The following is an 18869-nucleotide window of genomic DNA, read 5'->3' as shown; positions in this document are numbered from 1 at the left end:
ACTGGACAGAGCGTCGGACTGGGATGCAGGACCCAGGTTCGAAACCCCAAGGTCGCCAGCACAGGCTCATCTGGTTTGATCAAGGCTCCCTGAGGTTGCTGGCTTGAGCAAGGGATCACTCGCTCTGCTGTAGCGCCCCCCTCCCCCATCAAGGCACATATGAGAAAGCAATCAATGAACAACTAGGGTGCCTCAGTGAAGAGTTGATGCTTCTCATCTCTATTCCTTCATGTCTTTCTTACCCTATCTGTCCCTCCCCACCTTCTGTCTCCATCACCAAAAAAAGGAAAAAAAAGGGATGTAAAGTGTTAGCGTTAAATTGGCTCCTTTAAAACTCAAATTTCCCTCACCTAACTTCCACTAAGGCAACTTTTTTCAGTTAACACTTCCTTCACCCAACCTCCCCCTCTCCTTAAGCAACTCACTCCACCCTGGGGAGGTTCTGAAAAATATCCTTGAGACAAGACCATCATGAGGGGCCTGAGGGTTAGGAAAAGGAGACAGTCTATAACCAAGGTAACCAACCTGGATATGCTAATCTAAGAATGTCCAAGTGCCTGCAGTAACCACTATATCTAATGCTCTCTCCTACAGCTAGTCTGACACTCTTTTGCTGGTCTCAGCTCACTTGTATCTAGGATCCAGGCACTTTTAAAATAAACTTTTCTTTTGGAACACACTAGCCTCGTATTTTTGGTTCATCCAGCATTTTCTGCCTTTCATAAAGCACAACAAAGGAAATACAGTCAATAATACTGTAATAGCTATATATGATTTCACTATGTTGTAGGTCAACTGTAATTAAAAACTTAAAAATATTAAAAATAGGGAATCAAAAAATACTTAGCCTTGGCTCTGGCAGGTTAGCTCAGAGGTAGAGCGTAGGCCTGGTGTATGAAGTCCCAGGTTCGATTCCTGGCCAGGGCACACAGGAGAAGCACCCATCTGCTTCTCCACCCTTCCCCCCCTCTTTTCTCTCTATCTCTCTCTTCCCCTCCCACAGCCAACACTTCATTGGAACAAAGTTGGCCTGGGCGCTGAGGATGGCTCTGTGGCCTCCACCTCAGGCGCTAGAATGACTCTGGTTACAACAGAACAACGCCCCAGATGGGCAGAGCATCGCCCCCTAGTGGGCTTACGGGATCCCCGATCAGGCACATGTGGGAGTCTGTCTCTCTGCCTCCCTGCTTCACACTTCAGAAAATTTTTTTAAAAAATTAAAAAAAAAAAGGGGGGGGGGACAGATAGGGTCAGAAAGACAGGAAGGGAGAGAGATGAGAAGCATCAATCATCAGTTTTTCGTTGCGACACCTTAGTTGTTCATTGATTGCTTTCTCATGTGCCTTGACGGTGGGGGGGGGGGCCTACAGCAGAGCGAGTGATCCCTTGCTCAAGCCAGCAACCTCAGGGAGCCTTGATCAAACCAGATGAGCCTGTGCTCAAGCTGGCGACCTCGGGGTTTCGAACCTGGGTCCTCTGCATCCCAGTCCAACGCTCTGTCCAGTGCACCACCACCTGGTCAGGTGTTACATCCTATTTTTGATAGGATTCGCTATTTAAAAGAAATTTTTTTTTTTATAAATTGGTTTTAGAGAGAAAGGGAAGGGAGGTAGATATTGATTTGGTGTCCCACTTATTTATGCATTCATTGATTGATTCTTGGGTGTGCCCTGACTGGGGATCAAACCTGCAACCTAAATACTAAAGCCTTAAAATGATTTCATTAATCTTTTAAAAATATAATTATTTCAGAGGTCCCCTGAGAGTATTTTACTTACAAAAGTAAGTCACAATAGCTTCAGAATGTTATTTAAAAAATGAAAAATTGTTCAAAACACACCACCAAACTTCAATCTTCTCATTTAGATGTAAACAGCCTCTGCAAGCCTGACCTGTGGTGGAGCAGTGTATAAGCATCAACCTGGAACGCTGAAGTTACCAGTGTGAAATCCCCGGCTTGCCCTTCAGGACACATACACAAAGCAACCACCAGTGAATGCTGCCTGCTCCTCCTCCTGCCTCTCTCTCTTTCCTCTCTTAAAAATCAATAAAATCTTCTAAAAAATAAAATAAAATGGTAAGCAAACCAGTAGTGAATCATTATTTGCAGATTCCATACTTGCTAATTTGTCTCCTCACTGAAATATATTTATAACTCCCAAATCATTCTTTGTTGCACTTAAAAAAAAAAAGATTTTATCTTATTTTTAGAGAGGAGAGAGAGAAAGAAAGTAGGGGAGGAGCCAGAGTATCAACTTGTAGTAGTTCCTTCTTGGACCTGCCTTGAATAGGCTAAGCCCAAGGATTTGAAACGGCGACCTCAACGCTTTATCCACTGCTCCACCACAGATCAAGCACGTTGCACTTTCAAAGCAGCAAAAAATTTGAGTTGCCTGATGCACATGTTCCCAGCTGCAGAACAAAACTACACTGTGCTTTCTGGTTTCAGCTCTCATACTGGGAACAAGTGTACTTTTCAGAGTCTATTTAGTACCCTGTTTGTTTGTATTTTTGTTGGTGATTTGACTGTTTAGAGAGAGAAGGGGGAAGGAGTGGGAAGCATCAACTGGTAATAGTTGCTTCCTGTATGTGCCTTGATTGGGCAAGCCTGCGGTCTTGAACCAGGCTTGGCAAGTATTCCAGGTAGATGCTTTATCCACTGGGCCACCACAGGTCTGATTTGACTGTTTAAAAAGGCCCACCTGAGAGGCCCTGGCCGGTTGGCTCAGCAGTGGAGCGTCAGCCTGGCGTGCGGGGGACCCGGGTTCGATTCCCGGCCAGGGCACATAGGAGAGGTGCCCATTTGCTTCTCCAACCCCCACTCCTTCCTCTCTGTCTCTCTCTTCCCCTCCCGCAGCCGGGGCTCCATTGGAGCAGGGATGGCCCAGGCGCTGGGGATGGCTCCTTGGCCTCTGCCCCAGGCGCTGGAGTGGCTCTGGTCGGGGCAGGGCAGCGCCCCGGAGGGGCAGAGTGTCGCCCCTGGTGGGCGTGCCGGGTGAATCCTGGTCGGGCGCATACGGGAGTCTGTCTGACTGTCTCTCCCCGTTTCCGGCTTTTTTTTGTATCAGAAAGATACAAAAAAAAAAAAAAAATGTAGTTAAAAAGGCCCACCTGAAATAGCATTCCTAAAGCCCAAGAAGGCTGTTAGGTGCCTTACTGAGCAAATAGGTGTTAACTAATTTTCATTCAGACATGAGTTAGAGTGCTGTTGGTTAAGTCCAATGTTACCAAATCAACATTACATACTAAATGTCTTTATACAGAAATACACATAAAACAAGACCGATAAAATTGTGACCAGCTGCACCCAGGCCAGCTGGCTCGGCAGTTGAGCATCAGCCAGGCGTGTGGAAGTCCCAAATTTGATTCCCAGTCAGGGAACACAGAAATGACCATCTGCTTCTCCACCCCTCCCCCTCCCTTCTCCCTTCCTCTCCCACACCCATTCTTTTGGAACTGGTTCGAGCAAGTTGGTCCCAGGCAATGGCTCCATGGCCTCACCTCAGGCACTGAAATAGCCCAGTTGCTGAGCAACAGAGCAACTGCCCCAGATGGGCAAAGCATCACCTTGTAAGGCAGTGGTTCTCAACCTTTCTAATGCCGTGACCCCGCAATACAGTTCCTCATGTTGCGGTGACCCCAAACCAAAAAATAATTTTGGTGTACTTCATACTGTAATTTTGCTACAGTTATGATTCGGAATGTAAATACCTGATATGCATTATGTATTTTCCGATGGCTTTAGGCGACCCCGCTGGGGTCGCGACCCACAGGTTGAGAACCGCTGTTGTAAGGGGTTTGCTGGGTGGATCCTGGTCTGGGCGCATGCAGGAACCTGTCTCTCTGCCTCCCTCCTCTCACTTAATAAAAATAAAAAAATAAAAAAAAGTTGTGATCACATGCTTGCAGGATCCTAAAATTCCCCTAGGGGTGATGATTTAGTATTTACCAATTCAGTGTTTATAGTGACTTTATAGAACACAACTACTCCAACTAATGAGAAGAGACTGTATATATAAAATGTAAAAATCCACCGGACCTGTGGTGATGAAGTGGATAAAGTGTCAACCTGGACCACTGAGGTTGCCAGTTCAAATACCTGGGCTTGCCCAGTCAAGGCACATAAACTAGTACAAGCAGATCCTTTCTGCTTCTCCCCACTTTCTCACTCTCCCTCTCTTTCTATCTCTCTCCACCTCCAAAAATCAATAAATAAAATCTAAAAAAAATTTAAAAATGTAAAAGTTCTACCTTGAATGTGCTAAGTGGGAACTTTTAAGTTTCCTCAACTCATTTCATAATCTAATTTTCTGTTCTAGAATTGAACATCAATTTATAGAATAAGAGCCAGACTGGTAGTGGCGCAGTAGATAAGAGTGTCAACCTGGGATGCTGAGGTCCCAGGTTTGAAACCACAAGGTTGCCAACTTGAGTGTAGGCTCACCAGATTGAGTGCAGGGTTACTGGCCTGAGCATGGGATCACTGGCTCGGCTGGAGCCCTCCTCCCACTGACCCATCAAGGCACATATGAGAAACAATCAGTGAACAAAGTAGCCACAATGAAGAATTGATGCTTCTCATCTCTCTCCCTTCCTGTCTCTTTCTCTCGCTAATTATATGTATGTATATATGTGTGCGTGTGTGTGCGTATACATATATATATACAGTGGTACCTTGAGAAACAAATTTAATTCGTTCTGTAACCAAGCTCGTAAGTCAGTCAACTCGTAAATCAAACTGCCGATACTGGACCCATGAGCCAACGTGCCAACTAGCGGCAGCTCCCAGAATCATGACTCGTATCTCGGAATTTCGCTCAGATCTCAAGTAAAAATACAGACCGAGTCGCAGCTTGCATCTTAAAAAATTTGTATGTTGGTCTATTTGCATCTGAAGGTACCACTGTATATATATATAAAATAAGGTCTTATTTTGAAGTCTAAGAAATCTTTCACAAAGAAAATTCATTTTATACACAATTTTTAATAAAATTATTGATAATTCCTATACCACATCCATTAGCAAAAAGAAGTATCAAAATTTTGAGTCACTCTGGTCAATAGGCTGACATTTACCTTTTATATGTTTTTGTGTTGTTTTTTTTTAAGATTTTAAGACTTTACAGAGAGGAGAGAGAGAGAATGAGAAGGAACAAATGTTATCTACTCAGAGTTGCTTCACTTTAGCTGTTCATTGGTTGCTTGTTGTGTGTGCCTTGACCAGATTTCGAACCAACCTCGGTGTTCCAGGTTGACACTACTCACTGCACCACCACAGGCCAGGATGGTTTTTTCAAATTGCTATTACCTTTCCATTCATCAAACCACCAAATCTGAATTATTACCAGTAGTTCCAAAGACTCTAGTCAATTGTCATTACCTAGAATGCACCTTTTGTTTTCCTAATATTTGCTGGTTATTACTAAAATGCTCACCTTTTTCCTCTGTAATATTCTATGTACTACTACAAAGACACTTAAGAAAAATATGCTGTTATGTAACTGCATCTATGTGTCAGTGATAAAGTAATATCAATTGCCCTAAATTTGTTCCCAAGAGACCAAGCATATGTATATTCCCTTTTTTTTTCTTTATTTTACTGAATTTATTGGGGTGACATTGGTTAATAAAATTATACAGGTTTCAGGCTCACAATTCTACAATACAAGGGATGAGTGTTCTTTTTTAATTATTACTTTCATTTTTAATTTGTGTTGACATGGTTTTCAAGTGTCCTACTCAGGGATGTGTTCTTAATGTCAAGCTCTGATTCCCTCTGCTGAAGATTTCCAACAATTAAAAACCCTCTGGTTTAAATATAGAGAAGCAGCCCTGACCAGATAGCTCTATAGGTTGAAGCAGAGCACAGAGGTTGCTGATTCCATTCCCAGAGAGGGCACATACAGGAACAGGTAGATGTTCCTGTCTGTCTCTCTCTAAAATCAGTAAAACGAACACTTAAAAAAATGGAAAAAGAGGTTATGGCCAGGGGCCGTGCCTCTTTCTTGGCCATTCACATGCAGGTTCTCATGAGATTCGGGCAGATGGTAAAGAAATGGCGGAGGCGGAGGATGGTGGGCCATTCTGTTTACTGGTGTCTCACCAAGACAGGCAAGCCACAAGAAAAGCCAAGGGAAACGCAGAAACACTTGCTTTTCCCACGGAGGGCAAGGGATCAGGGAGAGGAGAAAAAAAAAAAAAATCCTCCTGCACTTCTCAGTGGGGGGGCAGAATCTCTCTTCCAGTAAACATTAGCAAGACAATGGCCCCTCCCAATCAGGAAGGCAACTGCAACCTCACAGACCACTATATCTGGTGTTGACCAGCCCTCAATGCAAAACTATAAGTCAGCAAACATATACATCATATTTACAAACTTATCTGACCAACATTAGGAAACATAAGAAGAATATAAATAAACACTTATTCATCCGTGTCCCACACTCATCCCAGGCTGGTCCTTCCGTTTTTCCTATCATGAGCAGGGAATCAAGTTATCTCACCAGTATTACCAATTATCATCATCACCAAATAGGCCTCCCAATCAATCCAAACACAAACAAAAAATTTTCTGAGGCCAGTCGTCTCCAATTTATCTCTGTGATTCCTTAGAACTGTGTACAAAATACAATATATTATCAAAGACTCAGGAAAAACTTAACATTCAACAGAGGGGCTGCAACATTTAACAAAGCAGGGCGGAAAAAAAAAAGTTAAGAAATCCGAGTGAATGGAGTCAAGTCTGAAATGACTATGTGCTTTTGATGAGGCAAGCAAAATACCCCTTCCAGGTTATTCCTGAACAATTCCAGGTGCTGATCTCATTTAATTCTAATATTCCAGCAAGTGAGGTTATTATCGCTTCCGACCTTATAAGGACACAAGCGGCTCACATCTTCCCAGAGTCACCTCTGATCTGGCTCACACTTAAGTGTCTAAGAGCCAACTTACAATTACTTTAAGTCTATTTTTACTAGAGCCCTTCCAAAAAGTCCCAGCGCATAAACACTGCCCGAGCACCTTAATCTTTGATAAACAGGACGCTACAGCCTAGATTCAAATGCCGAACTTACGTCGAACTCACTCTACGAGGTTAGGCGAGTGCTTACTCTGCCGCCTGAGCTTCCCTCGACTGCAAAATGGGTCAACTGTTAATAACTACCTCACAAGTTGTGAGGGTTAAGACTGAGTTGCCAAGAGGCGCTAGACAAAAGGCTAAAACGACGAGAAACGGACAAAAGGCGTGCACTCCCCAGTATGTAATGCCGGCTCCACACACGGCAGCTCATGTGCGACTACTCAAATGACTACGGACAGAACAGAACCAACACCCAGCGTCCCACTCCCCATGCTCCGCTGCAAAGTAGACAAGAGGGGTTTCACCCGCACCCTTCCAACCCGCACGCCTAGCCTTTCCCAAAGCTTTGCCATCAGTGTCCAGCCCCCTGACTGATGGGTCCCGGCCCCATCCTCACCAGCCTCCCCGCCACCAAGCAGCCAAACATGGCGGCAGCAGCGACTCCACTCAGCCGGCAGGGACCCGAAGCCACGACTACAAGTCCAGGGTCTGCTATAAAAGTGGAGGCCAAGAACCTTCCAGAACACACAGGAGGGCTCCAGTACCGCCACTACATAGCGATTTCGCCAGCGGCGGGAACACCTTCCGCGCTGTGACCTCTGACCTCTTCTTCCTAATCAGGACTGTCTTAGGTCACAAGTACTTCCGGGGCTTACATCCGGCCGCCCCAATAAGAGAGAAAGGTGGACCAGAGCCAATACAAGACTACGAGTCCCAGAGGGCCCTGCGCGGGTTTCCGGGAAAAGCGCCAGGAGCCTTTTTTACCTGTTTGGATTGATGGTCAGGACCCCAAGTTTCCGAATCCAATGCTGAGGGATGTTTCTCACAGTGTGCTTTTGCAATCATCACTTGACTAGATCCTTACAAAAACCCAGTAAGGTAGGCATTGTTGTCTTCATTTTCTTGGCGAGGAAACTACCCAGAGTGACCAGCCCCAAATCTTTACACAGCAGTATTAGTTATAGCCCGAATCCAAATCTGGTTTATTTCTGCTACGCAGTAGCTCAGTACTAATGTTTAATCGACTGTTTTGAACTTTCTATCAACATTTTTGTAGTTTTTTCCAGCTTCATATAGCTCCCCCACTTACTTGCTGCAAAAGTGTGACCAAGTTATATATATTTGGGCTTTATTGTCTCTATTTGTAAAGTAAAACTTTTTGTGCCTCTCTCCTAGGGTTGATGTGAGACTTAAATGAATTAGTATATACACAAAACGCTTAAGAACCTGGCAGTGCTTAATTAACGGGAGTTTTATTCTAATATATTTTTTCTATGTGAATTTTCATAGGAAATAAAAAACAGCCAAAACAACTGGCATTGCCCTGGCCGAGTAGCTCAGTGGGTTAGAGCAGTTGTCCTGATAAGCCAAGGTTTTAGGTTACATGATGCCCAGTCAGGGCACATGTAGTAATCAACTAATGAATGCATAAATAAATGGAAAAAAATCGATGTCTGCCTGCCTGCCTGTCTCTCCCTCTACCTCTCTAAAAATCAATAAACTTTAAAAGTATATTTTTAAAAACTTTTCATTTCCTTTGCAATGATTGGTTTAGAATAAGCCTTATAACCCAATTCTAGTCAATGAGCGGAAGTCTGCTGGGGACTTCTGGGGAAGGTTTCTTGGTCTTAAGAAAGTCACATGAAGAGATGATCACTTTCTCTCTTTGTACATTGACATACCTGAAAATGACACCTGGAGTTGTAGCAACCATCTTGAGACTTCAAAGAGAACAGCCTGAGAAAAAAAGCCAGCACAACCAACCAAACCTTTTTTTCTCCACTGATTTCAGAGAGAGAAGGGAGAGAGAAGCATCAACTTACTGGTCCACTTTGTTGTGTACTCAGTGACTGCTTCTCATATGTGCCCTGATTGGGGATCAAATCTGCAGCCTTGTCTGACCTGTGGTGGCACAGTGCATAAAGGGTCGACCTGGAATGCTGAGGTTGCTGGTTTGAAAGCCTGGGCTTGCCGGGGCACATAAGAAAAGCAACTATGAGTCGATGTGTTTTGCTCTCCCCCAACTCATCTGTCTCTCTCTCTCCTCTCTTAAATCAATAGATAAATTCTTAGAAAAATAAAAAGAAACCTAACCAGTGGTGGCACAAAGGATGTAACATCTACCTGGGACAATGAGGTCCCAGGTATGAAACGCTGAAGTCGCTGTCTTGAGCACAGGCTCCTCTGGCCTGTGTGGAGTTGCTAGCCTGAGTGGGTTTCTGGCTTCAGCGTGGGATCAGTGAAATGCTCCTATGGTTGCCGGCTTAAGCCCAAAGGTCACTGACTTGAAGCCCAAGGTAGCTGGCTTGAGCAAGAGGTCAGTGGCTCGGCTAGAGCCCCCTGGTCAAGGCATGTATGAGAATCAATCAATGAACAACTAAAATGCCACAACTACAAGTTGCTGCTTCTCATCTCTCTCCCTTCCTGTCTCTCTCAAAAACAAAGCAAAACAAGGAAACTGTCGGGAGCCGATCCACTAATGCTGGCTAACTAGGTCACAGCAGAAGAAGATCCACAACTGCTGGCTGACAAAGTCACAGCAAAAGAAGATAGAGTCACCGCAGTAAGACCAACAGCTGCGGGTTGACAAAGTCACCGCAAGGAAAGGCACGATACTTCCCCCTTTAATCTTTTGAATTAATCTGGCCTTATATCCCCCCTTTTTCTGGGTGTGTGCTATTATTTGTGGCACAGGGATAATAGTACCGTGCTTTCCCTGTAGATTTGTAGTAATTTCTTTGGAAATGAGACAGAAGGTGTAAGTTCCACAGAAAAGCCTGTAAGCCCCTTGAACTGGGCTCATAAACATAAGAGGCTGGCTATGATATCCCTCGTAAAGGGTTAAGTTTGTAGAATTTCTTCTTACTAATCATGTTAGAAAGAATAGATTGTGACTTGTGTATGAATAGAAGGCAGTGGCTGTGCACAGAGCACCTTTCGGCCTTCACTTAATTCATCATTTTTCCTCCCTAGCCTTTTCAGGTGATAGAGTAGAGAAACTTTCCTTTCTTCTTGCTTATTTGATCTGCAAATAGTGGTACACTCTAAGAAGAATATAGTTAGAACTTAACTAGTGTGTGAATATAGTAAATAAATAAAGTTTGACTAGACAATAGAATCTTAGGTAAGGTGTTATGGAATGGCCCGTTGCGTGGCCTGGGATGGGAATGCAGTCAGCAAGAAAAGAATGTTTTGCTAAGAGAATTGTTTTATGACTGAAGGCAGTTGCTGGGCTTTCTCAGTGAGACATTCTCATGAGATTTATATACTTTCCCAAGGTTTTTCGTTCAGATAATAAAGAGGAATATGGAAGAATCCATAGAAGCAATAGCAATTAATGCCTTCTGATATTATGTTGCTACTAGCTATCTTGCAGGTGCACTCTATATATCTTTAAGCAAAAGTTACTCTTGATGTTATGATAATTTCTTAATAAGCAAGCCTTTTGAAGTCTTGTGAGAAAAGTTAGGACACTGCATAAACTCAAGGCCATTTGCCTGAGCAAGCGGTGGTCCTTTGCTAGTCCTTAATGATTTTGTCTGTTAATCTCTCTCTGCCCCTTGACTCACAACAACAGTAAAGTTGAGTTATTAGTTAGTACTAATCCTTTAAAAGCTTTTACTGATGTTATCGCTATTCAAGTTATTTTTTAATTGTACTTTGAATGATTTGCCACCTGATTTGTAGTTTATAGATATAAATTAACTGTTATCTGGAAACATGTAAACATAGTGAAACAGAAGCAATGATTAATACCATGTAATTGTAACTTGGTGTGTGTGTATAAAAAAGAAAGCTAGACCAGCATTTGGGAGAGATGCCTGGCAGTAAATGCTAACTAGAGAATAAAGAGAAAGAAAAGAATTCGGCTCTCTCACTCGATTTCGCCGACGCCGTCTCCTCCTGTGGGACCCCTGGATCCCCCCCGGGGCTGGACCCCGGCAGGAAACCTGCAACCTCTGTGCGCCAGGACAATGCTTTTCCACTGAGCCACTAGACCACAGCACTAAAACATTTTTAATACAAAATTTTAGCAGTTTCAAAAGCAATTTTGCATCACATTTTTTTTAAATTAAATAATGGCTAGTGCAGTCCTATATATTTCTCACAACCAGTGATTTTCTGAAACTCAATTCAATAATTTTAGAATTAAACATATATACACCCTCCCTCACTCATTACACAAAATGTGACAAATCACACAACTTTTTACCCTTCACGTCAGCCTGGCATAAAACGAAGCAAAAGGTGAAATGAGTCTGCTTTTATTCATCTGAAGCACTGCTCTGCATCAGAAAATAACCACAAAATACCAAGAATCTTTTTTAAATCTACCAGTTCAATTCCAAAATGACAGTAATTTTCTACAAATCACAGCAGGGGAAATCCACAGGTGATAAATGAAAGTAAACAAAGTAATAGTGTTAGAGCTATGTTCTGTGGTTAGAAACCATGTAGCATTTTTTTTTCTTGTGGGAGAGAGAGAGAGAGAGACAGAGACAGATAGGGACAGACAGACAGGAAGGGAGAGAGATGAGACACAACAGTTCTTCCTTGCTGTTCCTTAGTTGTTCATTGATTGCTTTCTCATATGTGCCTTGACGGGGCGGGGCTGGGGAACCTACAGCAGTCCACGTGACCCCTTGCTGAAGCCAGGGACTTTGGGCTCAAGCTGGTGAGCCTTGTTCAAACCAGATGAGCCCGCGCTCAAGCTGGTGACCTCGGGGTCTTGAACCTGGGTCCTCCACATCCCAGTCCCACACTCCATCCACTGCGCCACCGCCTGGTCAGGCCCATGTAGCACTTTTTACATATACTTGTATATCCGACAGTGTGAGTCCTTGGTAAAAGCCATCTAGACTCATTTTCCCTAGATCAGTGTTTCAAACGGTTGAGATTCATTATTGGGTTCTGAAATCGATTTAGTGAGTTGCATTGCATTAAAAAAAAATCAAAGAGAAAAAGGAAGAAGCCTGACCAGGAGGTGGCACAGTGAATAGAGCATCGAAGTAGGACGCAGAGCACCCAGGTTTGAACCCAAGGTTGCCTGCTTGAGCATGGGCTCATCAAGCTTGAGCAAGGGATCATAGACATGACCTATGGTCACTGGCTTGAACCCAAAGGTCATTGGCTTGATACCCAAGGTTGCTGGCTTGAGCAAGGGGTCATTCGCTCTGCTGTAGCTCCCAGGTCAAGGCACATATGAGAAAGCAATCAATCAACAACTAACATGCCAAAATGAAGAATTGATGCTTCTCATCTCTCTCCCTTCCTGTCTGTCCCTGTCTCTCTGTCTCTGTCAAAAAAAGAAAATTTCAGATTACATCTAACATAAGTAATTTGTTTCATGGAACACTTTGTTATGTGTGAGACTGGCATATAATATATGTAGTCTATTTCCTACTTTGGATTGCATTTTTTTTTTTAAGTTTAAAAATTACTGTCTTATCCTGACCTGTGGTGGCACAGTGGATGAAGCATAGACCTGGAATGCTGAGGTCACTGGTTCAAAACCCCAAGCTTGCCCAGTCAAGGCACATACAAGCAGCAACAAGTTGATGCTTCCCAATCCTCCCCACCCTCTTTCTCTCTCTAAAATCAATAAATAAAATCTTGAAAGAGAAAAAATTACTGTCCTAGGTCCTGGCCAAGTAGCTCAGTTAGCTAGAGCATCATCCCAATACACCAAAGAGGGTTCAATACCCAGTCAGGGTACATACAAACAACCAATGAATGCATGAATAGGTGGAACAACAAATTAATGTTAGGATTTTTCCCTCTCAAAAAAAAATTTTTTTTAATTACTGTCCTAGAAGATACCTTATCCAAGCTTGAAGATGCAGTTAAGCCAACTGATTCCCCCCTTTGCTGCAATTAGCATTTTAATTCTTTAAGCATTTCTGGACAAGGTAACCATTAATTTTTTAGACTTCTGCCCTTCTCAGGCATTAGCTTAAAAAGCAACTTCAAAATCATCTAATTTCTATCCAGTCCTTTTCCAAAACCAAGCCACATCCCCGCCCTTTCTTAGCCCATTGTTTGCTCTGCAACAGCAATCATCTATTTTCTCTGCCTCAAAATCTTCAGACTTAGGTCCCCTCCCCATAGAGCACCGTGGCTCCCAGCATCTCCCTTATTAACTGTTGTTGAAACAAACACTAAATTATATTTCTTTGGGGGAAAAATGTGGAAGATGCAAAATTGCTCTATTCATTTTAAATGGACCAAAGAAACCAAGACAGAGCCAGAAAGAGACTGATTAAGACTAAATAATTTAGAACTGAGAATCTGTCAACGAAGATCCCATGTCAGATGGGGCAGCTGGAAAAAGGCACAGGACCTCAGGTCAGCCTCAGGCAGGGCCAGTACAGGGTCCCCTGTACTCTGCAAAAGAAATCACAGAGGAAAAAGCTTTTTTTCAGTACTTTTGATGCCACCCATTTCCTGCTTTTTAAACAAGAGGCTTGGGGCCCTGGCAAATTAATAAAGCTCGTCTTGAGCACTAGAACAAATGTCACAATGCTTTAACACTTCCGCTGAACAGGGTTTCTTGTCCACTTTGGCTGGAGGTCCTGGCAAGCTAACTGCACAATCAAGTGTCTTCACTCTCCAAAGTGCAATTACAATCCCAGGAAAAAAAGGGGACTCCATCACGTGTAAATTAAATGGGAGAACTCATGGCTCATCAAAGCACTGGAACAGTCACAGTAAATGACTGGCAGAGGGAGTTTAGATCATTAGCCCCTGGGGAGACCCATAGTACAGGGATACCAATCCTTGGTTTCCCTTGTTCAGGAAACAAAACCATCCAGAGATTTACACATTTGATTGTCCTACAATTTGTGCTGTAGGCAACTTGGGTAAATTCTGCTGTCCTGGTGAGCACCTTACATGACCACAAAAGGTACAATAGGGATATGGCATCAGTTGGCCTTTAGTCCAACTTGAAATAAACTGTGGAGACTTTTTCTCGGGATGTAATACATATCAGGGAGCAGGTCTGGGCTTGGTAGAGACTTAAGCGACTGGCACATTAGTGATTATGGTTGCAATGGAAGGTGGGAGTTGACATGACTTTAGTTAAGGAAGATGCTAAAACCATCAACTACCTTCTGGTTCTATCATACATGCCCGCATGGCATTCTTAGTTATGGCATAAAGTAAAATAATTCTCCAATATTGCCTTTTTCTTTCTGAATCTCCAAATATATCATTAGACCTTTTCATATTATCCTCTATAGTTCTAACTCCTCCTATTCTCCATTTGGTTCTCTGCCACACTCTTAATAATTTCTTAGTAGGTCTTCCAGTTCACTTATCTCTATGCACTGTATCTAATCAACTATCCCATCCACTGAGTTTAGTTCACCAATTTATTTTTTCATTTCCAAAAGTTGTTTCCAGGCACAGGAGGATAAGTTCAGTTGGTTAGAGCACTGCCCCAGTATACCAAGGTTGCAGGTTCAATCCCTGGTCAGGACACATACAAGAATCAAAGAATGCATAAATAAGTGGAACAACAAATTGATGTTTTTACCGTCCTTTCTCTAAAAATTAATTTAAAAAACAAGTTTTCCAAATCTTTTTTTCTTAAATTTAAGTGAGAGGAGGAAAGTAAGAGTTCCACATGCACCCTGACCTGATCCACCCGGCAACCCCCAACTGGGGCCATGTTCACAACCCAGCGGTTTTTAGCTTGAGACGGAGGGTGTAGGGAGCCACCCTCAGTCCGGGGCTGATGAGTTCAAACCAATCAAGCCATGGCTGTGGGGTGGGGGTGAGAGAGAGAGAGAAGGGGGAGCAGGGGAGAAGCAGATGGTCACTACTCCCGTGTGCTCTGACTGGGAATTGAACCCAGGACTTCCACATGCCAGGTTGATATTCAACCACTGAGCCAACTGGTCAGGGCCTCTTTTCCAAATCTTTTGGTCTTGAGAGCCTCTTATTGCTTCATTTTTGTGATTGCCATGTTTTATTTTTTAAGTGTTTCATCCAACAAATATTCACTGAGCACCTACTATGTACAAGACCATGTTCTAGGTGCTAGAGTTACACATGTGAAACAAAACTACATCATTGCCTGACCAGTGGTGGCGCAGCGGATAAAGCATCAAGCTGGAATGCTGAGGTTACCAGCTTGAGCAAGAAGTCGCTGGCTCAACTTGGGCTCAAGGTCTGGTCTGATCCCCAGTCAAAGCACATCCAAGAACAATCAATGCACAACTAAAGTGAAGCAACGAGTTGATGTTTCTTTCTCAAAAAAGAAAAAAACTATACCCTCATAAAGCCTACATCAAAGTGGGACAGAAATGCAACAAACAAGTAAATTATACAGTATATTAGGTGATAACTGAAATGGTTGCAAGGAATGAGCAGAGAACATTTTAAAATGAGGCTCTTTAGTCTCTGATAATTACAAAATCCGAAGTCTTTGGTGGTCTCTGTATATTGTGCATTGCTTCAACTAACAGAGCAGCAGGCTGTTTGTTTATCTTTGTGAGCTATTTGGTTGGCCTAAATTTTCAACATTAGGACCTCATTAAAGGTTCTCCATTTTAATAACTAATATTCTTGTTTTTATAATTTATTGGAACACAGCCAGGCTCATTCCCTTCCACATTGAGGCTGCTTTCCCACTACAGCAGCAAGAGTTGACACGACAGACTGTATGGCTCACATACCCTAAAACAGTCACTATCTGGCTATTTACAGAAAACTTTGCTGTCCTCTGAGCTACACGGAGATATACACAGGAACTAAAAACTAAACTACAATGGGCACTAACATATAATGCTGGAGCAAATGAATAGTTACAACCTTAATAAAAATACCCTTTCATTCAGTAACTAATTCTGATAAATAAGCCTAAGGAAATAATCAGAGAGTTACAGATTTGTGTACTAGGCTGTTTCTTCCTACTATTTCTTGTCCATAAACATAAGCAAAACATAAACAAAACAACCAACTACCCTCAACCCTAAGACCTTGTCAATCTATTTATTTCTCTTATCCAATAAATATCCTTCTAGAAGAGGGGACAGTAACTCACTTTAAAAACATACTCCCCATTTCTTTCATTTTCAACCTACTATGTTTGACCTTCTATGTCCTGCCCTACCTTGCTCTAGTAATATGTCCACTAAGATTACTAATGGCCAAGTTGTAAACTGCACGGCAATAAATACTATCTTTTGTGGGTTTTTTTTAATTTATTTATTTATTTATGTGAGCAAGCATGGAAGGGGGAAAGAGAGACAGGAACATCAATCTGTTTCTGTATGTGCCCTGACCAGGAATCAAACTGTCAGCCTCTGTGCTTCAGGATGATACTCCAACCACCTGAGCTATCTGGCCAGGGCTGAATGGCAATAATAGCTTTTAACCATAAAGATAAGTTATTAAAACAGTACCATTACAACTCTACAAAATTTTAAACATAACTACTACTTATTATTACATTATATAGCTTCCTCCAGTTAAGTAAACAAATTATCATTACAAAAAGATAAGGCATTTTATTCCAATATTTCTATTCATCACAATGAAAATAAACTAAAATAACACGTGGCTTTATAAAAATAAATTTTTATTAAAAGCAGTAGAGTCTGAGCAGGAGACAGTACAAAGAGTGTAAACAATGTAAACATCACTACATTCAGCCCAGCCTGATCGTATGCTGAAAGACAATTCTAACTATTGTGCCCTTACTAGCAAGATACATTTGATTCTACTATACACGGAAAACACATTCTAATTCGATTAGTAAAAGTATTTTATCGAAGTCGGTCCCATCGCCAAATACTAGCATCATCACAAACAGCTATAAGAATGCTGCTATCCCTGCTAAAACTGGTTTGTCGAATAGCAGCACTACATTTCTGATGAGTCAGTGTTGTACATCTAGAGAGAAAATAGGACAAGTTAAATATCATACATAGATAATATTGTCAGTATCTAACTTAAAGCAATGAATCAGAAAATGAATAGATGTTCCAAATCATACAGAAAGCATTTGAAACCAAAATATACTTCACTAAGACCTCAATCTTGAATTTCATAAAATTTGGGTATCAATTAAAGAGGCACCAAATAATATATAAAAAGAAGTAATAACTTGCTGTCAAGGTACTTATAAAAAAACAATCATTAAGACTAAAAAATATTTTAAAATACTCAGAGACGTGTAAATGGCACAAATGATTTGAAAATGTCGTTGCAAGTATAAATTACCTCCTCTATTTTTGGCATAACATTATAAATATGAAGGCAGAAATGATAAATGGGACCTTCCAAATACTTACTTTGCTTTATGAGGATCTTCTACTTCTAAATCCCAAACATAAAGTTTGCCAACTTGATTACCCAATGCAAGCATCTGTATAAATATATTTTTAAAAACACCAAATTATTAAAATACTTTAAAAGATTTCAAGCAATGCTAAAACATCTTTCTTTTGAAAAACCTCAGCTCTAGCCTCTAGTTAAGCTCTTGATTACTTCTTTGTACCTTATATTTCTGATTTGAAAGTGGGGATATGAGCAACTAACACTTCACAGAGGTGTCTTGAATAAATAAGAAGGCATGCTCTACAGCAGGGGTCCCCAAACTTTTTACACAGGGGGCCAGTTTACTGTTCCTCAGACCGTTGGAGGGCCGGACTATAACAAAAATTATGAACAAATCCCTATGCACACTGCACATATCTTATTTTAAAGTAAAAAAAAAAAAAAAAGGGAACAAATACAATATTTAAAATAAAGAACAAGTAAATTTAAATCAACTAACTGACCAGTATTTCAATGGGAACTATGGGCCTGCTTTTGGCTAATGATGGTCAATGTGCTCCTCTCACTGACCACCAATGAAAGAGGTGCCCCCTTCAGAAGTGCGGCGGGGGCCGGATAAATGGTCTCAGGGGGCCGCATGCGGCCCCGCGGGCCGTAGTTTGGGGACCCCTGCTCTACAGTTTACACTATACACACGTACTCTTTATTCTGCCTTAAAGAACTGGAGCAAAAGCTATAGAAAGCTCTTTCAAAAGCTTTCTTGTGAATTACTCAGATTATTCATTACCACAAAATCCTAACACTAAATTTCTTTAAAATTTTAGATAACTAGTATTTTGTCTCTATCTCCAATGTTGGGTTTTTTTTGAACTTTTTCTGAGAAAAAGCCACATAAAAATAACTTTTCACCAAAACCTGAAAGAGATGTGAAAAACACCTAACTGCCACCACTGCCACCTGTCAATTTCATTTATAAAAACCAATGCAGATGGTGTTCAGAGCCACAAGGATAGAATAAATATCAAAGGCCAAAGCAATAATACAGAACATCAAGGTATAGATTCTTAAAGGAAACAGTGCAGATGCACAACAGAGAAAACTAAAATTACCATAGGTTTAAGTCAAATAATTTCAAAATGTAAAAATGTTTCTACCTTTTGCCAGAAATCCATAGAAAATCTCATGTACCAAATGTCACACTGGCTGTAATCAAATCGCCCAAGAATAGTCACATTAGACTCACTGGGCTTAATTTTATCTATATCATCTTCCATTTTGCCAGGTTTCCAGCACACAATGGCGTTTTCACAAGACTTTAAAAAAGAGAGATGAAAGAAATATTACTTGTAGAACTGAATTTTAAGTATTGAAACAAAGCCTTTTCTCTATATAATAATTTTAGAATCAACAGCTCATAGAATCTGGTTATCTATCCATTAAGTATAGTGACATACATTCATTTATATTTATATTTATATAAATATGTGCACATTTGAGGACAAGA

At 41.6% G+C, this 18869-nt stretch overlaps 2 protein-coding genes across 4 annotated transcripts in view; both read right to left on the bottom strand.

Moving 5' to 3' along the window:
* HIKESHI (heat shock protein nuclear import factor hikeshi) overlaps positions 1–7701 on the bottom strand; it is a 34677-nt gene extending 26976 nt beyond the window's left edge. The window contains exons 1-2 of one of the 2 annotated variants that reach the window (XM_066360713.1): positions 7476–7701; positions 3712–3860 (exon numbers count right to left, since the gene is read on the bottom strand). Coding sequence is in view for 1 of the 2 variants with exons in the window: in XM_066360712.1 (XP_066216809.1) it covers positions 7476–7505 (30 nt within the window). In the remaining variant the exon portion in view is untranslated. The remainder of the gene's footprint in view (positions 1–3711; positions 3861–7475) is intronic. The other variant, XM_066360712.1, reaches the window with a different exon arrangement.
* Positions 7702–16662: 8961 nt separating this feature from the next.
* EED (embryonic ectoderm development) overlaps positions 16663–18869 on the bottom strand; it is a 37133-nt gene continuing 34926 nt past the window's right edge. For both annotated transcript variants that reach the window (XM_066370319.1, XM_066370328.1), the window contains 3 exons: positions 18520–18678; positions 17380–17453; positions 16663–16978 (listed from right to left, as the gene is read on the bottom strand). In XM_066370319.1, coding sequence (XP_066226416.1) covers positions 16852–16978; positions 17380–17453; positions 18520–18678 — 360 coding nt within the window. In that variant the 3' untranslated portion in view covers positions 16663–16851. The remainder of the gene's footprint in view (positions 16979–17379; positions 17454–18519; positions 18679–18869) is intronic.

The sequence above is a fragment of the Saccopteryx leptura genome, chromosome 1 (assembly GCF_036850995.1).
Source record: "Saccopteryx leptura isolate mSacLep1 chromosome 1, mSacLep1_pri_phased_curated, whole genome shotgun sequence".
NCBI lineage: Eukaryota > Metazoa > Chordata > Mammalia > Chiroptera > Emballonuridae > Saccopteryx > Saccopteryx leptura.
This window is presented reverse-complemented; position numbering and strand designations above follow the sequence as displayed.